The 21,600-nt window shown below is 43.3% G+C and overlaps 1 protein-coding gene across 2 annotated transcripts in view; it reads right to left on the reverse strand.

Annotated features, from left to right (window-relative positions):
* GREB1 (growth regulating estrogen receptor binding 1) overlaps nucleotides 1-19,086 on the reverse strand; it is an 86,663-nt gene extending 67,577 nt beyond the window's left edge. For both annotated transcript variants that reach the window (XM_084830838.1, XM_084830847.1), the window contains exons 1-3: nucleotides 18,702-19,086; nucleotides 17,223-17,379; nucleotides 4,352-4,480 (exon numbers count right to left, since the gene is read on the reverse strand). In XM_084830838.1, the coding sequence (XP_084686964.1) occupies nucleotides 4,352-4,480; nucleotides 17,223-17,379 (286 nt within the window). In that variant the 5' untranslated portion in view covers nucleotides 18,702-19,086. The remainder of the gene's footprint in view (nucleotides 1-4,351; nucleotides 4,481-17,222; nucleotides 17,380-18,701) is intronic.
* Between the last annotated feature and the right edge of the window lie 2,514 nt (nucleotides 19,087-21,600).

Genomic DNA, 21,600 nt, shown 5'->3' on the forward strand with positions numbered 1-21,600 from the left:
AGGATAAAATAGAACAAAAACCATGGAGTGTGCACAAATGAACCCATAGATCTATATACACACCTAATTAATTTGATACAATGTGTAATGGTGAGGATGAAAGGAGGGGTTTGAGATGGCTTGTGAAGCAACCTGCATCGTGCAAGTTCAGAAACAACCGCCTTACTTCCTCTCAACATAAAATAGAAGAAATTAATGGAGGAGTGGGAAATATTTGTATATGCAGATTTTTAAAAAATATTTAAAAAGAAAAATGGCTCCAATCATGAAGGAGGAGGTGAATAAATAGATATGAACAAAATAACTGAAACAGGAAATGACTGTAATAATCCAGAGGGTGAATGGGTACATATGAGGGCAATCAACTTAAAATGATTTTTTAAAATAATATTTCCTTCAGATTTCTGCATTGCCTTTCTGAGGAAAATCACCCAATTCACAAATATTAAACAGAAGGAGCGAAGTGAGCAGATACGACAAAATTCAGTTTTTAAAAATGTAAGGGGGCGTGGGGGAAGCTGCAGTGATGAAACCCACATGGAAAGGGCAATGGCAAAGTTGAGGGGCACCGAGAGACATTTGTCCAAATATAAGCAAGGGACATGACAGGAAGGTTAGTACCGGGTTAACGAGGTCCTAAATTTCACATGGAGAAACCAGGAAATGGAGCAGTGATCAGAGACAATAAGTGGCGAGACATGGGAATAAGGTGGAGACCGCACCAGCTGCGTGCACTGTTTCAGTATCATATTGCACAAAACTGAGCTAGTCCAAACATGCCCTGAAGCACAACCTTAAAAAAAATCTCACTACACATCAATACTACATTTCTAACTAAATAGCAAAGCAGTACATAAAAATGGGACTTCAAACCTGTTTTGATGCACATTTTTCTCTACTTACAATTATCCCAAAAATATTTTTATTCCCAAATTGTTCAAACCTCAGTTCTAATGAATAATTTGTAAAACTCTGTAAAACCAAGTGGTATATAATAAGCCTGCTAGCTGACTGAAGTTTCAGAAAGAAGAACACAAATTAAAAATGATTCAAAGCTCATTTTTGTAATCTTATGATTTTAAAGGTAATTTAAATACAAAGTCATGTTCAGTGCCAGCTCCAGGTTTCTGACGGCAAGACACTCTAAGGCTCCTCTCCCTCAGTGAGTCTATCTTCTCACTGCCATTGTTGCCAGCTGCTATTTCTCCTCCTCCTCTTCCTCAGCATTGCTCCTTGTCTGACAAGCTGGTGAGCAAGAAGGCAGGAGCCTCTGCTGATCCTTCTCACATCACTGCTGTCTGCGCCTAAGCAAGAGGAAAGTGAACAAGCAGGCTGCAATGGTGAAGAGGAACAACTCAAGGGGTCTGTGTCAGTGGGACCCTGCTGGGTTGTAGGACCTTGGCAGGAGCCCGACCATGCCTGCACTTGAACCTGGCCATGTTGATCATAATGAATACTTTGGACACAATCTAGAAACGTTAGTTGTGACGGAGGCCCAGTTCTCACTGAAATGGTAAATCTACCTCTGGGGTTATACCATTTCAGGCTGCAGGTAGGGGCTTACATAATTGAATGCTCCTTTAAAAAACAAATGGGCGCTATTCTGCTAAGTGGAAAGGTGGGATATAAATTGTTTAAATAAATAAAATAAATACCTCCAGAGATAAAAGTGGCATGTAAGGGAAAAGACTAGCCTAGACGTAGTCTCCCTGACATCTAGCTTTCTGTGTGGATGGAATATTTTATGTATGGGGGAATATTTTCATCCATCCATCCTGTATGGATAGAATATTTTATGTATGCTCACATTCGAGCATGTGAACTCCCCTAAGGTGGCCAGGTGTCCTACTTTACAGAGGACAGTCTTCTATTTTGAAGAGCTGGCCGAGGACAGCCATCTATTAGAAGGTGTCTTCTGTCTGACGGGCTGTCCAAGCCTTGTTTAAAGCCAAAGAATCATAAGGAAGGACAGCAGGAGCCCATCAGCTGAGACTGAGCAGGCACACAGGTCACCTGGTCAGTCTTCTTCACCGTGGTGAGATATATTGTATTTCTATTTTAATTATGTATTTATTATTTCTAAATTTACACCCATAAATATACATTTCTATATGCAAATGTTATGCAAATTGATGTCTCCTTTGCGGCAATGCATAAGTGGCCATCCTATAGCAGCCTGAAGTGGTACAGACCAGACACAATTTACAGCCTCAGTTAGGCCTCAGAATTAGGCTTGAATCACACTAAAAGCATCAGAAAGGACTCAGACCTGAAGACTCATTGATTTGAATAGGATTTAGCCATGTTTATCCCTTGCTGGATTGCACCCTTTGGTTCCACTCTGGGCTGAAGAAACAACCCCTAGTCACTTATATGAAGAAGGCGCTTTGGCTGTGTACAGGGAAAATTAATAGCTCAACTGTATCAGTTTCAAGTGGCTGTCTGATGAGGCTTTACAAGTAGCTGAGGAATGAAGGGAAGTGAAAAGCAAGGGAGAAAGGGGAAGATATATCCAACTGAATGCAGAGTTCCAGAGAATAGCAAGGAGAGACAAGAAGGCCTTCTTAAATGAACAATGCAAAGAAATCGAGGAAAACAACAGAATGGGAAAGACTAGAGATCTCTTCAAGAAAATCGGAGATCTCAAGGGAACGTTTTGTGCAAAGACAGGCATGATAAAGGATAAAGAAGGCAGGGATCTAACAGATGCAGATGAGATTAAGAAGAGGTGGCAAGAATACACAGAAGAACTATACAGGAAAGATCTTAATGTCCCTGATAGCCATGATAGAGCGGTCACTGAACTTGAGCCGAACATCCTAGAAAGTGAAGTCAAGTGGGCCTTAGGAAGCATTACTAACAACAAAGCTAGCGAAGATGACAGTATTCCAGCTGAGCTATTTAAAATCCTAAAAGATGATGCTGTTAAAGTGCTGCATTCAATATGCCAACAAATTTGGAACACTCAACAGTGGCCGCAAGACTGGAAAAGGTCAGTTTACATTCCAATTCCAAAGAAGGGCAACACCAAAGAGTGTTCAAACTACCACACAATTGCGCTCATTTCACATGCCAGCAAGGTGATGCTCAAAATCCTACAAGCTAGGCTTCAGCAGTATTCGAACCGAGAACTACCGGAAGTACAAGCTGGGTTTCGAAGAGGCAGAGGAACTAGAGATCAAATCGCCAACATTCGCTGCATCATGGATAAAGCAAGAGAATTCCAGAAAAACGTCTATTTCTGCTTCATTGACTACGCTAAAGCCTTTGATTGTGTGGATCACAACAAACTGTGGCAAATTCTTAAAGTGATGGGAGTACCAGACCACCTCACCTCTCTCCTGAGAAACCTGTACAAGGGTCAAGAAGCAACAGTAAGAACCAGACATGGAACAACCGAGTGGTTCAAAATTGGGAAAGGAGTACAACAAGGCTGTATATTGTCACCCTGCTTATTTAACTTATATGCAGAGTACATCATGAGAAACGCCGGGTTGGATGAATCAGAGGTCGGAATTAAGATTGCTGGGAGAATTATCAACAACCTCCGATATGCAGACGATACCACCCCAATGGCAGAAAGAGAAGAGGATCTCAAGAGCCTCTTGTTGAGGGTGAAAGAGAAGAGTGCAAAAGCTGGTTTGAAACTCAACATTAAAAAAAACAAAGATAATGGCATGTGGCCCCATCACTTCCTGGCATATAGAAGGGGAAGAAATGGAAGCAGTGACAGATTTTACTTTCTTGGGCTCCAAGATCACCGCAGACGGTGACTGTAGCCATGAAATTAAAAGACGCTTGCTCCTTGGGAGGAAAGCTATGGCAAACCTAGACAGCATAGTAAGAAGCAGAGACATCACCTTGCTGACAAAGGTCCGTCTAATCAAAGCTATGGTTTTCCCAGTAGTAACGTATGGCTGTGAGAGCTGGACTATAAGGAAGGCTGAGCGCCGAAGAATTGATGCTTTCCAACTGTGGTGCTGGAGAAGACTCTTACGAGTGCCCTGGACTGCAAGGAGGTCAAATCAGTCCATCCTAAAGGAAATCAACCCTGAGTGCTCATTGGAAGGACAGATCCTGAAGCTGAAGCTCAAATATTTTGGCCACCTAATGCGAAGAGAAAACTCTCTGGAAAAGACCCTGATGCTGGGAAAGACTGAAGGCAAAAGGAGAAGGGGACGGCAGAGGATGAGATGGCTAGATAGCATCACCGATGCAATGAATATGAACTTGAGCACGCTCCGGGAGAGAGTGCAGGACAGGAAGGCCTGGCGTGCTATGGTCCATGGGGTCACGAAGAGTCGGACATGACTGAACGACTGAACAACAACAACAACAATCAGTTTCTTACCATCTGTAGTACAACAGCCTTCAGGAGGTGGTTTCATCTGATAAGTGATAGGGGGGCTACTTGATTCTGAACCTTCCTCTTCTTCCTCTTCTTCCTCCTCCTCTTCCTCATTATCCACTCTGTTGCCTGCTAAACGGTACAATCACCAGAGTTCAAGTAAACTGCACATGCAGGTTAGAGCAAACGTTTTCGCTTTATCAGTGGTAGTTATTCTACACTTTCAGCCGATAGTTGGAGTCTCTAGGTAGCAAACATGTCAATGTGGATTGTGTTCAATTTTTTATGAGCCAAACCAGGGGTGGGCAACATGCAGGCCACATGCGACTCCCACTCACCAGCACGCTGCTGAAATTTGTAAACCGGTGGTCTACTGCTATCGAACAGTAAATAGGTCAGATCTCGCTTACTGCTCCATATTGTTTTGCTGCTGAGTTTCAGCGACAAGAGCACAGCATGTTGAGGTGATATCAAAGCTGTCTATGATATTTGAACTGCAACAGTTGCCTCACACATGCAAGGAATCACCTAAAGCTGCAGTGGCTGAGTGATGAACAGGCTCATGCAAACTCACCCCTAGAAAAAGACAACAGTCAAACAATTGCCCACCTAAGGGTCATGTGAATTGGCTCACTGTCTGACAAGCCATAGGAGAAGAAAAGAAACCACAACTGAGGGCCTGATCCAGTTAAGCACTGTTGAGTCCCATGGGTCTCAATAGAACCCTGTTTTCCCCATTCCTACATAAACGCAAGAACACAGGTACATGCAGAGGGAGTGTGGAAGGGCAGTGCGGTGAATGGGAGATCCATGGTGTGCCTCCCGCGCCTCCTTCCAGCCCTGCCTTCTGGAGTTACTCATGCTGATTACATGGCACTGACAGGGAGAGTAGGTAAGGACATGGAGGCTCCCATTCTCCGTAATGCTCCCTTGGCCTGCTAGCACTCACACTGGCAAATGGATGGAGAAAATTACACTCCATTGGACCACGGCCTCGAAACCTCAAGATGTATGGTTTTGAGCTGGTTTAAGCATGATATATATATGGAAAAGCAGCGTACAAGTAAAGCGACTATGAAGTGTATTCATAGAGCCAGCTTAACCAATATTTGTAGAACAGCTTTTCAAGGCTTCAAAACACATGCACAACCCTAAAGGGACTCATCACAAAAGCAAGATTTATTAGGGCTAAATCCGCAACTGAGTAGGAAAATTTAGAAGAAGAAAAAATCTGGGCCAACGTAAGAGAACAAGGAAAAGTTCAGTTAACTTATTCGCTTAAATTACAGCTATTAATGAATCAGAGTTTGAATTAAACATAAAGCATACATTAAGCATGAAAAAAGCATACGTTCAATATAAATTCAAGCCACAGAATAGTTGGTACAAAGCAGTCACATAAATTAAGACTATGCCAAAGGGAGAAATCTATGAAAATAACACAGCTGCGCAGCAAACACAATTTATGCAAAGGTCGCAACCCTTAAAGTTTGAAAAGCAGCTGATTTGCTGAGTGATGCAATATTATATTAGCAAAAGAAAGACGCTGCCTGCAGGCTACAGTCTGGAGGGGTGTCCATTTGTTCTAAAGTAGGTATTATCTAAAAAAGATTCAGCAAGTGTTTTGAGACAAATATGGCAAACAAAAACATCTTCAGACACTGGTATATTTTATTCCTGCCCAATCATATCAGTAAAGGAGGCAGACAGCAGAGGAGATTGCAATGTGAGTCCAAACAGTTTCTTTGTCAACTTCCTAATTTGTAAGATCTTCCTGGGAGGGCAGCTGAATGGCCACAGTCCCAGGGAACAAAGATGGACTTTGAAGCAGGCCAAGGAAAGACCATTAACCTGCCTAATCTGCAGAGGACATTTCTGCCTATCCCTGCCCTTTTGGGCAGAATGAGACAGGCCAATGGGAAAGGCAGACCAACCCGCCTTTATAAGGCTGACCCTGCCCTCAATCCAATTTCTTTCAAGACTAGCGGACACCCTCCCTCCACTGAAGGTAACAGTTTGGGCTTAGCTATTTGATTGGCTCCTCTTCATGGTTCACTGCCTTGTTGTGGTGAAGGGGCTTGCGTAACTCAATGAAGCCATAAGCTATGCTGTGCAGGGCCACCCAAGACGGACAGGTCATGGCAGAGAGTTCTGACAAAATGTGGTCCACTGGAGAAGGAAATGGCAACCCACTCCAGTATTCTTACCAAGAAAACCCCATGGAACGTATCACAAGGCTAAAAGATATGACACCGGAAGATGAGACCCTCAGGTCGGAAGGTGTCCAATATACTACTGGGGAAGAGCAGAGGGAATTTCCAAGTAGTGCCAGAAGGAGTGAAGCGGCTGGGCCAAAGCCGAAAGGACACTCAGCTGTGGATGTGTCTGGTGGGGAAAAGAAAGTCCGATGCTGTAAAGAACAATATTGTTTAGGAACCTGGAATGTAAGGTCAATGAATCAAGGTAAGCTGGAGGTGGTCAAACATGAGATGGCAAAATTGAACATTGACATCTTGGGAATCAGCGAACTAAAATGGACAGGCATGGGCGAATTTAATTCAGGTGACCATCTTGTGGGCAAGAATCCCTTAGAAGAAATGGAGTAGCACTCATAGTCAATAAAAAGGTGGGAAAAGCAGTACTGGGGTACAATCTCAAAAACGACAGAATGATCTCAGTACAAATTTAAGGCAAACCATTCAACATCACAGTAATTCAAGTCTATGCCCCAACCACTGATGCCAAAGAAGCTGAGGTAGATCGATTCTATGAAGACCTACAACACCTCCTAGAACTAACACCAAAAAAAGATGTCCTCTTCATCATAGCGGATTGGAATGCTAAAGTAGGAAGTCAAGAAATAACTGGGATAACAGGCAAGCATGGCCTTGGTGTACAAAATGAAGCAGGACAAAGGCTAATAGAGTTCTGCCAAGAGAACACGCTGATCGTAGAAAACACTCTTTTCCAACAGCACAAGAGGCGACTCTACACATGGACGTCACCAGATGGTCAATATCAAAATCAGATTGATTATGTCCTTTGCAGCCAAAGATGGAGAAGCTCTATACAGTCAGTAAAAACAAGACCTGGAGCTGACTGTGGCTCAGATCATGAGCTGCTTGTTGAAACATTTCGGCTTAAATCGAAGAATGTAGGAAAACCACTAAACCATTCAGGTATGACCGAAATCATATCCCTTACAAATATACAGTGGAGGTGAGGAATAGATTTAAGGGATTCGACCTGTAGAGTGCCTGAGGAATTATGGACGGAGGTCTGTAACATTGTTCAGGAGGCAGCAACTCAATCCATCCCAAAGAAAAAGAAATGCAAGAAAGCCAAGTGGCTGTCTGATGAGGCTTTACAAGTAGCTGAGGAAAGAAGGGAAGCGAAAAGCAAGGGAGAAAGGGGAAGATATATCCAACTGAATGCAGAGTTCCAGAGAATAGCAAGGAGAGACAAGAAGGCCTTCTAAAATGAACAATGCAAAGAAATCGAGGAAAACAATAGAATGGGAAAGACTAGAGATCTTTTCGAGAAAATCAGAGATCCCAAGGGAACGTTTTGTGCAAAGACGGGCATGATAAAGGACAAAGAAGGCAGGGACCTAACAGATGCAGATGAGATTAAGAAGAGGTGGCAAGAATACACAGAAGAACTATACAGGAAAGATCTGAATGTCCCTGATAGCCATGATAGTGCGGTCACTGAACTTGAGCCGGACATCCTAGAGAATGAAGTCAAGTGGGCCTTAGGAAGCATTAGTAACAACAAAGCTAGTGGAGATGACTATTCCAGCTGAGCTATTTAAAATCCTAAAAGATGATGCTGTTAAAGTGCTGCACTCAATATGCCAACACATTTGGAACACTCAACAGTGGCCACAAGACTGGAAAAGGTCAGTTTACATTCCAATTCCAAAGAAGGGCAATGCCAAAGAGTGTTCAAACTACCGTACAATTGCGCTCATTTCACATGCCAGCAAGGTGATGCTCAAAATCCTACAAGCTAGGCTTCAGCAGTATGTGAACTGAGAACTACCGGAAGTACAAGCTGGGTTTCGAAGAGGCAGAGGAACTAGAGATCAAATCGCCAACATTCGCTGGATCATGGATAAAGCAAGAGAATTCCAGAAAAACGTCTATTTCTGCTTCATTGACTACGCTAAAGCCTTTGATTGTGTGGATCACAACAAATTGTGGCAAATTCTTAAAGAGATGGGAGTACCAGACCACCTCACCTCTCTCCTGAGAAACCTGTACGAGGGTCAAGAAGCAACAGTAAGAACCAGACATGGAACAACCGAGTGGTTCAAAACTGGGAAAGGAGTACGACAAGGCTGTATATTTTCACCCTGCTTATTTAACTTATATGCAGAGGACATCATGAGAAATGCTGGGTTGGAAGAATCACAGGTCGGAATTAAGATTGCCGGGAGAATTATCAACAACCTCAGAGACGCAGCCGATACCACCCTAATGGCAGAAAATGAAGAAGATCTAAAGAGCCTGTTGTTGAGGGTGAAAGTGGAGAGTGCAAAAGCTGGTTTGAAACTCAACATTAACAAAACTAAGATCATGGCATCTGGCTCCATCACTTCTTGGCATATAGTAGGGGAAGAAATGGAAACAGTAACAGATTTTATTTTCTTGGGCTCCAAGATCACCGCAGACAGTGACTGTAGCCATGAAATTAAAAGACGCTTGCTCCTTGGGAGGAAAGCTATGGCAAACCTAGACAGAGTAGTAAGAAGCAGAGACATCACCTTGCCGACAAAGGTCCGTCTAATCAAAGCTATGGTTTTTCCAGTAGTAATGTATGGCTGTGAGAGCTGGACAATAAGGAAGGCTGAGCGCCGAAGAATTGATGCTTTCGAACTGTGGTGCTGGAGAAGACTCTTATGAGTGCCCTGGACTGCAAGGAGGTCAAATCAGTCCATCCTAAAGGAAATCAACCCTGAGTGCTCATTGGAAGGACAGATACTGAAGCCCAAGTTCAAATATTTTGGTCACCTAATGCGAAGAGAAAACTCTCTGGAAAAGACCCTGATGCTGGGAAAGACTGAAGGCAAAAGGAGAAGGGGACGGCAGAGGATGAGATGGCTAGATAGCATCACCGATGCAATGAATATGAACTTGAGCATGCTCTGGGAGAGAGCGGAGGACTGGAAGGCCTGGCGTGCTATGGTCCATGGGGTCACGAAGAGTCAGACACAACTTAACGACTGAACAACAACAACAATTTGATTGGCTATTCTTGGTCACAGTAGGCAGGTAGCGCCGTGACCAGCCTCACTCTCATTGCTGGCTGGCATGAGGGGGAGGGGAAGACTGGGAGGCAGAGCATCCTCACCTCTATCTTTGTGTGTTTAAAAGGTTAAAAAATAAAAAGGAAACGCTTGGGAAAATACAGACATTTTGCTGCCTGAGGCAAAGGACAGGTTAGAACCCCCCTCTCCATTCCTTGTATAGAAGCCAACCGGACTGGCAGTTGAATCATACTGCAATACTAGTGATGAGATAGTGTCCTCCACCACACCTGAAGTAACAGGCTAATTTAGTGGGGCAGGATTCTTCATGTGGCACAGGTAGCTCTGTCCTCCAACAGAGAGAAACAGCCAGGAAGATCAGGAGGAATAGCCAAGAGGCTGCAACCACTGCCCCCGAGCATCTGCCATCTGAGGCAATTGTCTCACTCTGCCCAATGGCAGGGCCGGCCCTGGGAAAACTGACCTTGTCATTGGCACCAAAACAACCACAGAGTAGGCACCAGAAGAGCTTATCTGGGAGAGCATTTCACAGACAGGATGCCATGACCTGAGAAGAGCCGCTGAGGATGATCTCCAGGTACATGTGGGTACATGTGGGAGGCAGCAATCCTTCAGTAACCACTTCATTAATGGCCTTATAGATCAAAACCAGCACTTCGAACTGGGCCGAGAAATAGACTGGAAGCCAGTCCAGATGACAAAGCAGTAGCATAATATAACAGAATTGTCCAGTCCCAGTTGATGCTTCCCCTACTTGATGTTTAGCATGATAGTGCAAAAAGAGCCAATTCAGGAAGCTTCTGGCTGGACATTAGCAACAGAATTGTCGTCCTCTCAACGGTTCATGAAAAAAAAATCATTTTCCTTTATTGTTTAATGGTTTGCGCTTTATCAAGATTATCAGTTCATCAAACAAGAAATGAGATGCTTATTTTCTTATATAGGGTTGTATCCAGTGTTAGTCTAACTTAACAGAAGACCCATTCATTTCAGTGGTCTACTGTAAGTAGGACTAACACTGGATACAACCTATAGCAGTGGTCCCCAAACCTTTTGGGTTTGCGGGCACATTTGGAATTTTGAGTGTTGTGTTGTATACTCACAAAATGGGTGAGTGTACTCACATGGGGTGGGCTTGCCCATTGATAAAATGGCTGCCAAGAAAACCCCATTGAACGTATCACAAGGCTAAAAGATATGACGCCGGAAGATGAGCCCCTCAGGTCGGAAGGTGTCCAATATGCCACTGGGGAAGAGCAGAGGGTATTTCCAAGTAGCGCCAGAAAGAGTGAAGCGGCTGGGCCAAACCCGAAAGGACACTCAGCTGTGGATGTGTCTGGCGGTGAAAAGAAAATCCGATGCTGTAAAGAACAATATTGTTTAGGAACCTGGAATGTCAGATCAATGAATCAAGGTAAGCTGGAGGTGGTCAAACATGAGATGGCAAGAGTGAACATCGACATCTTGGGAATCAGCGAACTAAAATGGACAGGCATGGGCGAATTTAATTCAGGTGACCATCATATCTACTATTGTGGACAAGAATCCCTTAGAAGAAATGGAGTAGCACTCATAGTCAACAAAAGGGTGGGAAAAGCAGTACTGGGGTACAATCTCAAAAACGATAGAATGATCTCAGTACGAATCCAAGGCAAACCATTCAACATCACAGTAATTCAAGTCTATGCGCCAACCACTGAGGCCGAAGAAGCTGAGGTTGATCGGTTCTATGAAGACATACAACACCTTCTAGAACTAACACCAAAAAAAGATGCCCTCTTCATCATAGGGGATTGGAATGCTAAAGTAGGAAGTCAAGAAATCACCGGGATAACAGGCAGGCATGGCCTTGGTGTACAAAATGAAGCAGGACAAAAGCTAATAGAGTTTTGCCAAGAGAACATGCTGATCATAGCAAACACTCTTTTCCAACAGCACAAGAGGCGACTCTACACATGGACGTCACCAGATGGTCAATATCGAAATCAGATTGATTATGTCCTTTGCAGCCAAAGATGGAGAAGCTCCATATAGTCAGTAAAAACAAGACCTGGAGCTGACTGTGGCTCAGATCATGAGCTGCTTCTTGCAAAATTTCGGCTTAAATTGAAGAACGTCGGGAAAACCACTAAACCGTTCAGGTATGACCTAAATCATATCCCTGATGAATATACAGTGGAGGTGAGGAATAGATTTCAGGGATTAGACCTGATAGACAGAGTGCCTGAGGAACTATGGACGGAGGTCCGTAACATTGTTCAGGAGGCAGCAACGAAATCCGTCCCAAAGAAAAAGAAATGCAAGAAAGCCAAGTGGCTGTCTGATGAGGCTTTACAAGTAGCTGAGGAAAGAAGGGAAGCGAAAAGCAAGGGAGAAAGGGGAAGATATACCCAACTGAATGCAGAGTTCCAGAGAATAGCAAGGAGAGACAAGAAGGCATTGTTCATTGTTAAATGGACAATGCAAAGAAATCGAGGAAAACAACAGAATGGGAAAGACTAGAGATCTCTTCAAGAAAATTGGAGATCTCAAGGGAACGTTTTGTGCAAAGACGGGCATGATAAAGTTCAAAGAAGGCAGGGACCTACCAGAAGCAGATGAGATTAAGAAGAGGTGGCAAGAATACACAGAAGAACTGTACAGGAAAGATCTGAATGTCCCTGATAGCCATGATAGTGCGGTCACTGAACTTGAGCCGGACATCCTAGAGAGTGAAGTCAGGTGGGCCTTAGGAAGCATTAGTAACAACAAAGCTAGCGGAGATGACAGTATTCCAGCTGAGCTATTTAAAATCCTAAAAGATGATGCTGTTAAAGTGCTGCATTCAATATGCCAACAAATCTGGAACACTCAACAGTGGCCACAAGACTGGAAAAGGTCAGTTTACATTCCAATTCCAAAGAAGGGCAACACCAAAGAGTGTTCAAACTACCGCACAATTGCGCTCATTTCACATGCCAGCAAGGTGATGCTCAAAATCCTACAAGCTAGGCTTCAGCAGTATGCGAACCGAGAACTACCTGAAGTACAATCTGGGTTTAGAAGAGGCAGAGGAACTAGAGATCAAATCGCCAACATTCGCTGCATCATGGAGAAAGCAAGAGAATTCCAGAAAAACGTCTATTTCTGCTTCATTGACTACGCTAAAGCCTTTGATTGTGTGGATCACAACAAACTGTGGCAAATTCTGAAAGTGATGGGAGTACCAGACCACCTCACCTCTCTCCTGAGAAACCTGTACGAGGGTCAAGAAGCAACAGTAAGAACCAGACATGGAACAACCGAGTGGTTCAAAACTGGGAAAGGAGTACGACAAGGCTGCATATTGTCACCCTGCTTATTTAACTTATATGCAGAGTACATCATGAGAAATGCCGGGTTGGATGAATCAGAGGTCGGAATTAAGATTGCCGGGAGAATTATCAACAACCTCCGATATGAAGACGATACCACCCTAATGGCAGAAAGCGAAGAGGATCTCAAGAGCCTCTTGTTGAGGGTGAAAGAGGAGAGTGCAAAAGTTGGGTTGAAACTCAACATTAAAAAAACTAAGATCATGTCATCTGGCCCTATCACTTCCTGGCATATAGAAGGGGAAGAAATGGAAGCAGTGACAGATTTTACTTTCTTGGGCTCCAAGATCACCGCAGACGGTGACTGTAGCCATGAAATTAAAAGACGCTTGCTCCTTGGGAGGAAAGCTATGGCAAACCTAGACAGCATAGTAAGAAGCAGAGACATCACCTTGCTGACAAAGGTCCGTCTAATCAAAGCTATGGTTTTCCCAGTAGTAATGTATGGCTGTGAGAGCTGGACTATAAGGAAGGCTGAGCGCCGAAGAATTGATGCTTTCGAACTGTGGTGCTGGAGAAGACTCTTACGAGTCCTCTGGACTGCAAAGAGGTCAAATCAGTCCATCCTAAAGGAAATCAACCCTGAGTGCTCATTGGAAGGACAGATAATGAAGCTGAAGCTCCAATATTTTGGCCACCTAATGCGAAGAGAAAACTCTCTGGAAAAGACCCTGATGCTGGGAAAGACTGAGGGCAAAAGGAGAAGGGGACGGCAGAGGATGAGATGGCTAGATAGCATCACGGATGCAATGAATATGAACTTGAGCACGCTCCGGGAGAGAGCGCAGGACAGGAAGGCCTGGCGTGCTATGGTCCATGGGGTCACGAAGAGTCGGACACGACTGAACGACTGAACACACTCACATGGGGTGGGCTTGCCCATTGATAAAATGGCTGCCATGCGTCAGAAAATAAACCATTTTTAAATGGTCAGCACATGGCCTGCTCATTGGGGAAGGGGCAAACAGCATCACTTATCAATAGTGAAGCCATGGGCATTATCGCATAAATAGGCACCATGCCTCATGCAACTGCATTCAATATTGCAAATTGCAATAACCAATCAAGGATGTGGTGAGATTGCATTTTCAAAGAAGAACTTTAGCATAACGTGTCTGCTGGAAACATGCAGTTTCCCCAAATCAAAGTGCTTCCTTGAAGGAAGATGTTTAGATTCTATAGGTCTGGGGTCTCCAGCCTGGAAGCCATTGGCACCAGTGTGCCCACACAGACACCTCGCGCGGCACCCCTCCCTGCTTCTCCTGATTATTATTTCATTTCTCAATTTTTTATTAGTATTTGTTTTAACTGGGGGTCTGGCATGGTGAAAAGTGAGGGGGTGCATTCCAGCACCATCTTTGGGTTCAAAATAGTAATTTTGCGTTTTAGAGGTCAGGTTGACCTCTGCCTTTTACTTAGGTTCTTGGGCAACTTACTCTTTTTTTAGTCTCATCAGTTTGCCTTCTGGGAAATGAGTGTTATATAATAACTGTTATATTATGATTCAGCCAGAGTTAAACACTTTTAAATCCTATTGATTCTAACAGAACTAAATATGTGCTTAAAGCTCTCTCTCATTTCAATCAATGGGTTTTTAATTAGTTTTTTCAGTTGCATTGCACTTATTATTTTTCTGCTTTCAAGGTTGAGTACCTCTGGCTGTGAGCATGGACAAAAGAAAAGAAAAAAGAGAAAAGGTGGGGGCATGGACTAGCATGAGTACATACAACTTCCACATAGCAATGCCTCTGGTGTTTTGTGGATGTGTTCTTCTGTCATTTTTAAAATTCTATTTGAATAGTGCACTTCCTGTCATGACAAAGCACATTTTGCAAAACAAGCGACAACAACACCTTGTTTTTGGTCAACAAAAAATGGTAAAAGAACTGGTAAACAGCCTATCTTTCTGCAGCAAAGCTATTCCTCCATCCATTAAATGGGGACAGGACAGTATGCTTCTGCCATTGAATTGGGGCTACAGGGCTGAGGCTGTTTAAACAAAAGAGCAGGATATAAATCTTTTAAATCAAATAAAAAATAAATAAGAGAAATATTTTGTGCTTTGCACTTTTTTTTTTAAATAATCAGGATTATTGTTTACTTCTTACAAAAATTCCAAGAACAGTAGAATTGGGACCCAATGATTTCTTAAATCCTTCAAGAATGAAAAGCACCACAAAAGTGTGAAAAGAGCTCCTTTGTCTTGGAACAATGACCATGCTCTTGCAATGTCTTTTCCCAGCTGATGTCATAATCCACTTTGTGACATCAGACTGGGTTGCTATGGGAAAACTTATAAGATCTCAAACATTCTACATGGGAGATAAACAGCAGAAGCAGATGGACATTTATTCAAAGATGATGTTTTTCATGCAAATGCCCTTATTCAGGGGCAAACAGTGGAAGGAGAGAATTAAATATAGATGCAATATAAACAGATTTGTTCCAAAACATGGATGGCAAGTAGCTATATTGTTTGAAGTTATTTTAAATAATATTTGAATTATCTTTCAACACAATTAACTAAAGACTGCCATGTTTCATCGATAAGGTTTCTTTCCACATAATTAGATGGCTTTGAAAGGACATGCACACATGTGAAGGGGATACAAAGGAAATACTCTCCAAGCCGATAAGGAGAAACCAGCAATTAGCAGGAGGAAATAGTTGCACCAGGAGGATAATGATGCCTGCACACTGTCAGATCTGCAGAGTTTTCTGAAGTTTAGCAGTAAAACAGGTTGACTGGATAAAGGTATCCAATGATTTTGCTTGAGGGATCTGAACATTGTGCCTAAACACTTTCACCTCCCAGGAGGTGATACAGGGGATAAAAGCAACAAAGATCAACCAAGCTGCCTGTAAAATAAAATAAAAAACACCCTCCAAATGAAACTCCCAACTTCTATTAAAACAATGCATCGGTAATTCATAGGCAGGATTTTGAGCAGAACACAAAACTGTAGTTCAAAGTGAAGAAAAGTTGTCAGAGTTTTGTTAAAATATTGTCAAATCTTTTTTATTCATTTCCAAAATCAAGGCTATCTGAAACAATGGTTAGTTAACAGTACGATTCTAAATACATTACCTGAAATCCTATTAATTTCAGTGGTGCTTATTTAAGAACAGATTAGGATTTCAACTGAAGTCTGTTAAGAATTTTGATCTATTTCCAACATCCCAAGGTAAAGCATGTTTAACAAGACTATACATGTTTAACAGGACTCTTGTCAAACAACAGAACATAAGGCTATGATTCTATACACACTTACTTGAGAGTAAGCCCCACTGAAATCATTAGGACTGATTTCTAAAGAAACATGAATGTTGGCGATTATTCTTTCTTCAATTAGAATCCCTTCCCCTCAACACAATTCAAACATCAGAAACAGTTAAAAATGCAACATGACATATATACGCCTAGTTCTTACTGAGGTGGTAATCCTGAGTTTCTAGGCTCTACCACTTCAAAATGTATATGAGGGGCCCAGATTACACAAAATTATTTCCACATAGAGAACGAACAGAGAAATCCTGAGGTGGCCCCATGGGATGATACACTGTGGGGCCATTGCTCCATCCTGAGCGCTGGCTGAGCAAGCAGCCAGGGCAGGAGATGCATGTGCAATTTTTCGCTATTCCCCCGCCCCCCAGCAGATCTTGGATTCCCCTCCCCCTCCAATTGATTACAGGCTGGGAGGCTTGATCCTGGGGCCTCACTGGGCACAGAGGGGCTTGGGTTTTCGCTGCTTTCTACTGGCTACCTTTGGTGGAAACACCACTGGTAGTAGCCTTACGCCCATGTGTTGGCACAGTAGGACTTCTGTGGCATCCTAACTCCCTCCAGCAAGTGTATCTACGGGTTAGGATTGCACTGTTCATGACAGGAAGGGTTCTAGTTAAGCTTTTTCCTTGACGTACTGATCTGCTATGTGCAAGAATTATATTCTATAAGGACACATTCAATGTGAGTCCCGACCCGTCGTAAACACCACACCCTAGATCAGCCTTCCCGCACCAGGTGCCCTCCAAATGTGTCTAGAGCCAGGTTTATTACTTCAGCAAGAACTGGGTCATACTTTTGAACCTTCCAAAAGAAATGCAAAGGCCACAGTCCGGCACAGAATTACACTGAAGTGGACCTAAATCTGTAGATGTTGGCCTAAATATTAAAAGGATGTCTTGATAAGCAAATAAGGAACAAGTTAAAATTCTCTTTGAATAACAGTATCAAACCAGCATTTCTTACCTTCAAGAGATGAAAGCTGCTGTTCAGCTTCTAAATATAGCTGTGAAAAAACTGGCCTGGGAACTAAGTTATTTGACCGAAGAGAGGCCTCAATAGAATTATGCAGCACTTCTTCAAAGCGTGTTGTCTTGAGCTGCCCAGCATAAGAATTTCCCATCTTCTCGAGAAAAAAAGTTTGAGGACGGTGTTTTTTAAACATTATTATTCCACATAAAACAAGAAAAAAAATGAGAGAGAGGGGGAAAAAATCAAGTTTTGTTTTCACAAACAAAGGAAACATATAAGACTACCAAGGAGGCATTTCTCCTGAGAGAGAGGTAGCATTGTTCTTGGCAGGGCAAAAACGATGGAAAGCTGACAGCATTAATTGAACAGATCCTGTGGCCAAATGGCAGGAAGTTATGGTAACAGATATCAGCAATTCACTAGAAAGGCCACAGGCTCTGACACCTTCTTGAAAATATTGCTAGAAATCAGAATTTAGTAAAAAGCAATCAGTGGCATGTTTTAATGACTGCCTTTGGGGCTCTAAATGCAAGGGAAACACCTTTTCTTTTTCTCTTGTAAAATTATGCTGTTTATCATACAACAGGTTGGAAGAATAGGCTCAAGGTAGGCAGATTCTCCCTACATATATATATATATATATATATATTGCCCTACCAGCACATTTCTAGGGTGGTTCACATAAAAATAAGCAACACAGTATCCAAACTACAAAATACAGAAGTAAATATAATCAAAAGGACAGAACAGCAGCAATTAAAACAGCCACATTTAAAAAAAAAAAAAAGGGTTCCACATGACACCAAGAATATAACAATGTAGGCATCAGAAAGCTGGAGGAAGGGAGTCCCCAGGCAGGGGCTACCATCAAGAAGGCCCTCTCTCTCTCTCTCCCTCTCCCCCTCCCTCTCCCTGGTTACCACCTGCCTCGTTGGGGACACCAGGAGAAGAGCCTCAGAAGATCACTTTCGTGCCTGGGCAGGTTGATCTGGGAGTAAGTTCTATTGAACTCAGTGAGGACTTACTTCTGAGTGAATATGCTTAAGATTGAGCTGCTTTAGATATTGCATCTCATTGGTTTCAGGGCAGTCGACATGTGCATAGTTATAATGTATGTATGTATGCATTTTTTTTTTTGCAGAACTATACCTCAAGGCATAATTTAATGACCGTGTCATCAAGTGGTGGCTCCCACATGTGAATGAGCCATCCCAATATCTAACCCCCCCAGACAGAAACTTTCACACCACCTCGCATCACGTGAAATGCTTGTCAATGAAGTCAGTTCACACATTCGTATGTAAGTTCACAAGGGCTAAGTAATCAAGTGATGAGAAATCAGATGACAAACACATTATGTGTGGAGCCCTTAAGTATGATTAACACTGTGGATGAATTTCCCAGTGCACCTTTTGCAGGCTTAGGGATTCCCAACAACAAAAAATAAAACCAACATTGAATGCAGCTGGTTACCTGAATGGTCTGTCGCTCTTTCAGATAAAGGCTGGAGTGAGCCTTGTGTTAATCAGTACAGTCAAAATGGCTGTTTGCATTTACACCACGTAAAAATACAGTCTTGAAAGCCACTGCAAATCTGTGACATCTCTTGTCCCAGGGGGAATACATGCTGGTCTTGATGACCCTGAATGTGCTAGCTCAATAATAAAATGGCACCAGGAAGTTTGACATGCTGGGCCTCGTTTTCTTGTGCTATTGCTGCTGCACTAGCAGCACAGATTTACGCCTTTCTCGTGGCTCTCAAACACAAGAGGGTGGTGCCGGAGGAGGTTTCAAATGTCTGTGAAATTCCAAACAATGATCAGAAACTGACCAGCCCTGTTCAAAAGGCCCCATGGAGCAGGAAGCGGGGAGGGAAGGGGAGGGTGGCTAGTCCTACGGTGTCATTGCTCCTGATGAAAACACCCTTATTGCCACTGGCTGCAGAAAGAATACTGGAGAATTATACAAAGGAAGAGCTTGGAGAGCAATTTAAGTCCATGCAATGATGGAGGGGGAGGGGGAGGGGGAGGGGGAGGGGGAGGGGGAGGAAGGAAAGAAAGAAAGACCACACTGGAGCTGATCAACAATTCCAATAATAAGCCTGTCCTCTGGGGGGAAAAGTGGGGGGGGGGGAGAGATTGAGAGAGAGAGAGAGAGAGAGAAATGCAGTTTTGGATAATATCCCAGGATTACACAATGCTATCTGCAAGCATGAAGATTATCATTGGTTTTATTGTGTTTTTTTATGTATAATTTCGGCTATAGGGTGACTCATCGATTGAATGAATGTATAATAAAAAAGAAGGACAGCATCCTTTTCTTTCCTTTTATATAAAAATAAGAACTATGTAGGGGTAGGGAAAGTGAAGCAGATCCAGCTTGCTCTGCTTCCTCCAGCCAAATGTAAAGGGCATTTTTGTGGTTTGCAAGGTGGGGGAAAAAAGAGATGATGAACTGAAGTGGGTTACTCACATTGTGCTGCTCCTACCAGGCATGGAAGCCAAATTCAAGTTCAATCCTCGCCAGGTTTGGTCGTTGGGTTCCTTTTGAAGGGAAACTACTTGGATTACAGTTTTGTGTTGCATCCTCCAGGTGCTATGGCATATGGAGGAAGAATCCTCACAAGAACAACATGTAATGAAAGCTCATATTTATTTATTATTTATTAATATGACTGCAGTTAGAAGGACAGGGCCAGAAAAAATGAAGGAGGTAGGAGACAGTGCCACTTGTGGAAACACCCTACATAGGGACGCGGAATTTATTCCCTATGGAATAATGCTTTAATGGCATCGCTCTCTTAGCCTAAAGGATCCAAATGGAGGGTGAGAATCATATATCCCACGCTAAGCTCCTTCTACAAAGGGTGGGATAAAAAGAGGGGGGGGGGAACTTGCATGGAAAAAATGCAAAAGCTTCCCAACAACAGCTCCTCCAAAACCTCGCTGCTGCTCCCAGCATCTCCTGCGTGAGGCAGTCGCCTCACTTTACCTAATGGTAGGGCCAGGCCTGCTCACCACTCAGCACAAAGGTGCCAGTGATGCACATAACATGCCTTGGAAGAAAGTTATAGGTTTGACTTTTCAGTTTTAAGTGCCTAGGACTATACACACAACCCCCACATATACACCGAATGCAAGAGGAGGAAGTGGAATTGTGCCCAATTGCCATGCCCCTTTGGCAGTTGCATGTACAATTATACTGAGAAAGGGCCTTGACCACATACAGTTGTATGCACAACTGAGAGCCTCCCTTGTGATTTGGAACACTGAGTCAATTAGCGTTCCTGGTGGTGGTAGTGGTTATTATTATTTAAAGTATTTTTACCCTGCTCTTCAATCAAAAAAGGCTCTCAGAGCAGTTTACAAAGATTAAGGGCTTTCCTACATGAGGCATTTATCGTGTGCTTGTCATTCATCTATTCATGGTTGTTTATGGGTTCTTCAAATGATGTCATGACCCTCCAGTTTCGCTTCTGTGTCTAACCAGCACTTTCAGCGAGTTTTTTTTAGAACAGGGGAAATGGGGCATTTAATTATGAGAGCAAAAGAAAGGAAGCACAATTTCCTCTTGTGTATTTGTGCTATTCTGCTATACCACAGTGCCACCTAGAGATTATGTAGTGGTAAAGCAAGACAGGAAATGCTCTTCATATTACTCGGATCTCAATTCTATGACGAAACCCAAAGTAGATAAAGTGGATTAAAAGCTGATTAACAGCCTTGTGTAGAAAAGCTCTAATACTGAGACAGTCCCTGCTCTCAGGTTTACAGTCTAAAAGACACATCACAAAAGGGAAAGTGATTGGGAGGGAGAAGGAAAAAAGCAAAATTCAGGCACCAGTTCTTAGTTTCAAAGTACTTAGAGGTGCTCTTTCTGGCAGGAAGGGCGAAACAAGCTCCCTGCAGCTGTTCCTTCTCTGGCCAATGTATGGGGCTAGGTTGGTCTCCCCCTTGCCTTGATGTACTTCCTGGGAAGCAATGGGTTCAGCTTCCCAGAGGCCCTTGGTTCTCTGGCTGATGGTTGAGGCCAGAGTCTGCAGTCCCAGGGAACTGTCAGTTGGAGCGGTGTGTGCCTTCTTGTAAGGAGGGGTGAAGTGAGCTCCCTGCAGCTGCTTCTTCCCTGGGTGATGTATGGGGCCAGGTTGGTCTCCCCCTTGCCATGATGTTCTTCCTGGGAGGCAGTCTCCCAGTGGCGTGTAGGGCTCTTCCATATTACCACCAGGGGCATAGCCAGGGGGTATGTCACTGTTGGAGGGCATGGCTGGTACCTCAACACATGGTGAGCGTACAGCCTTCCCTTCATATGGGAAAATGTTGTAAGATTAGCTCTCGTATATCTATGTGTGTTCTTTCTATCCAGGCTGACCCAA

The sequence above is a fragment of the Heloderma suspectum genome, chromosome 1 (assembly GCF_057233095.1).
Source record: "Heloderma suspectum isolate Gila_16-S chromosome 1, 16-S_ref, whole genome shotgun sequence".
NCBI lineage: Eukaryota > Metazoa > Chordata > Lepidosauria > Squamata > Helodermatidae > Heloderma > Heloderma suspectum.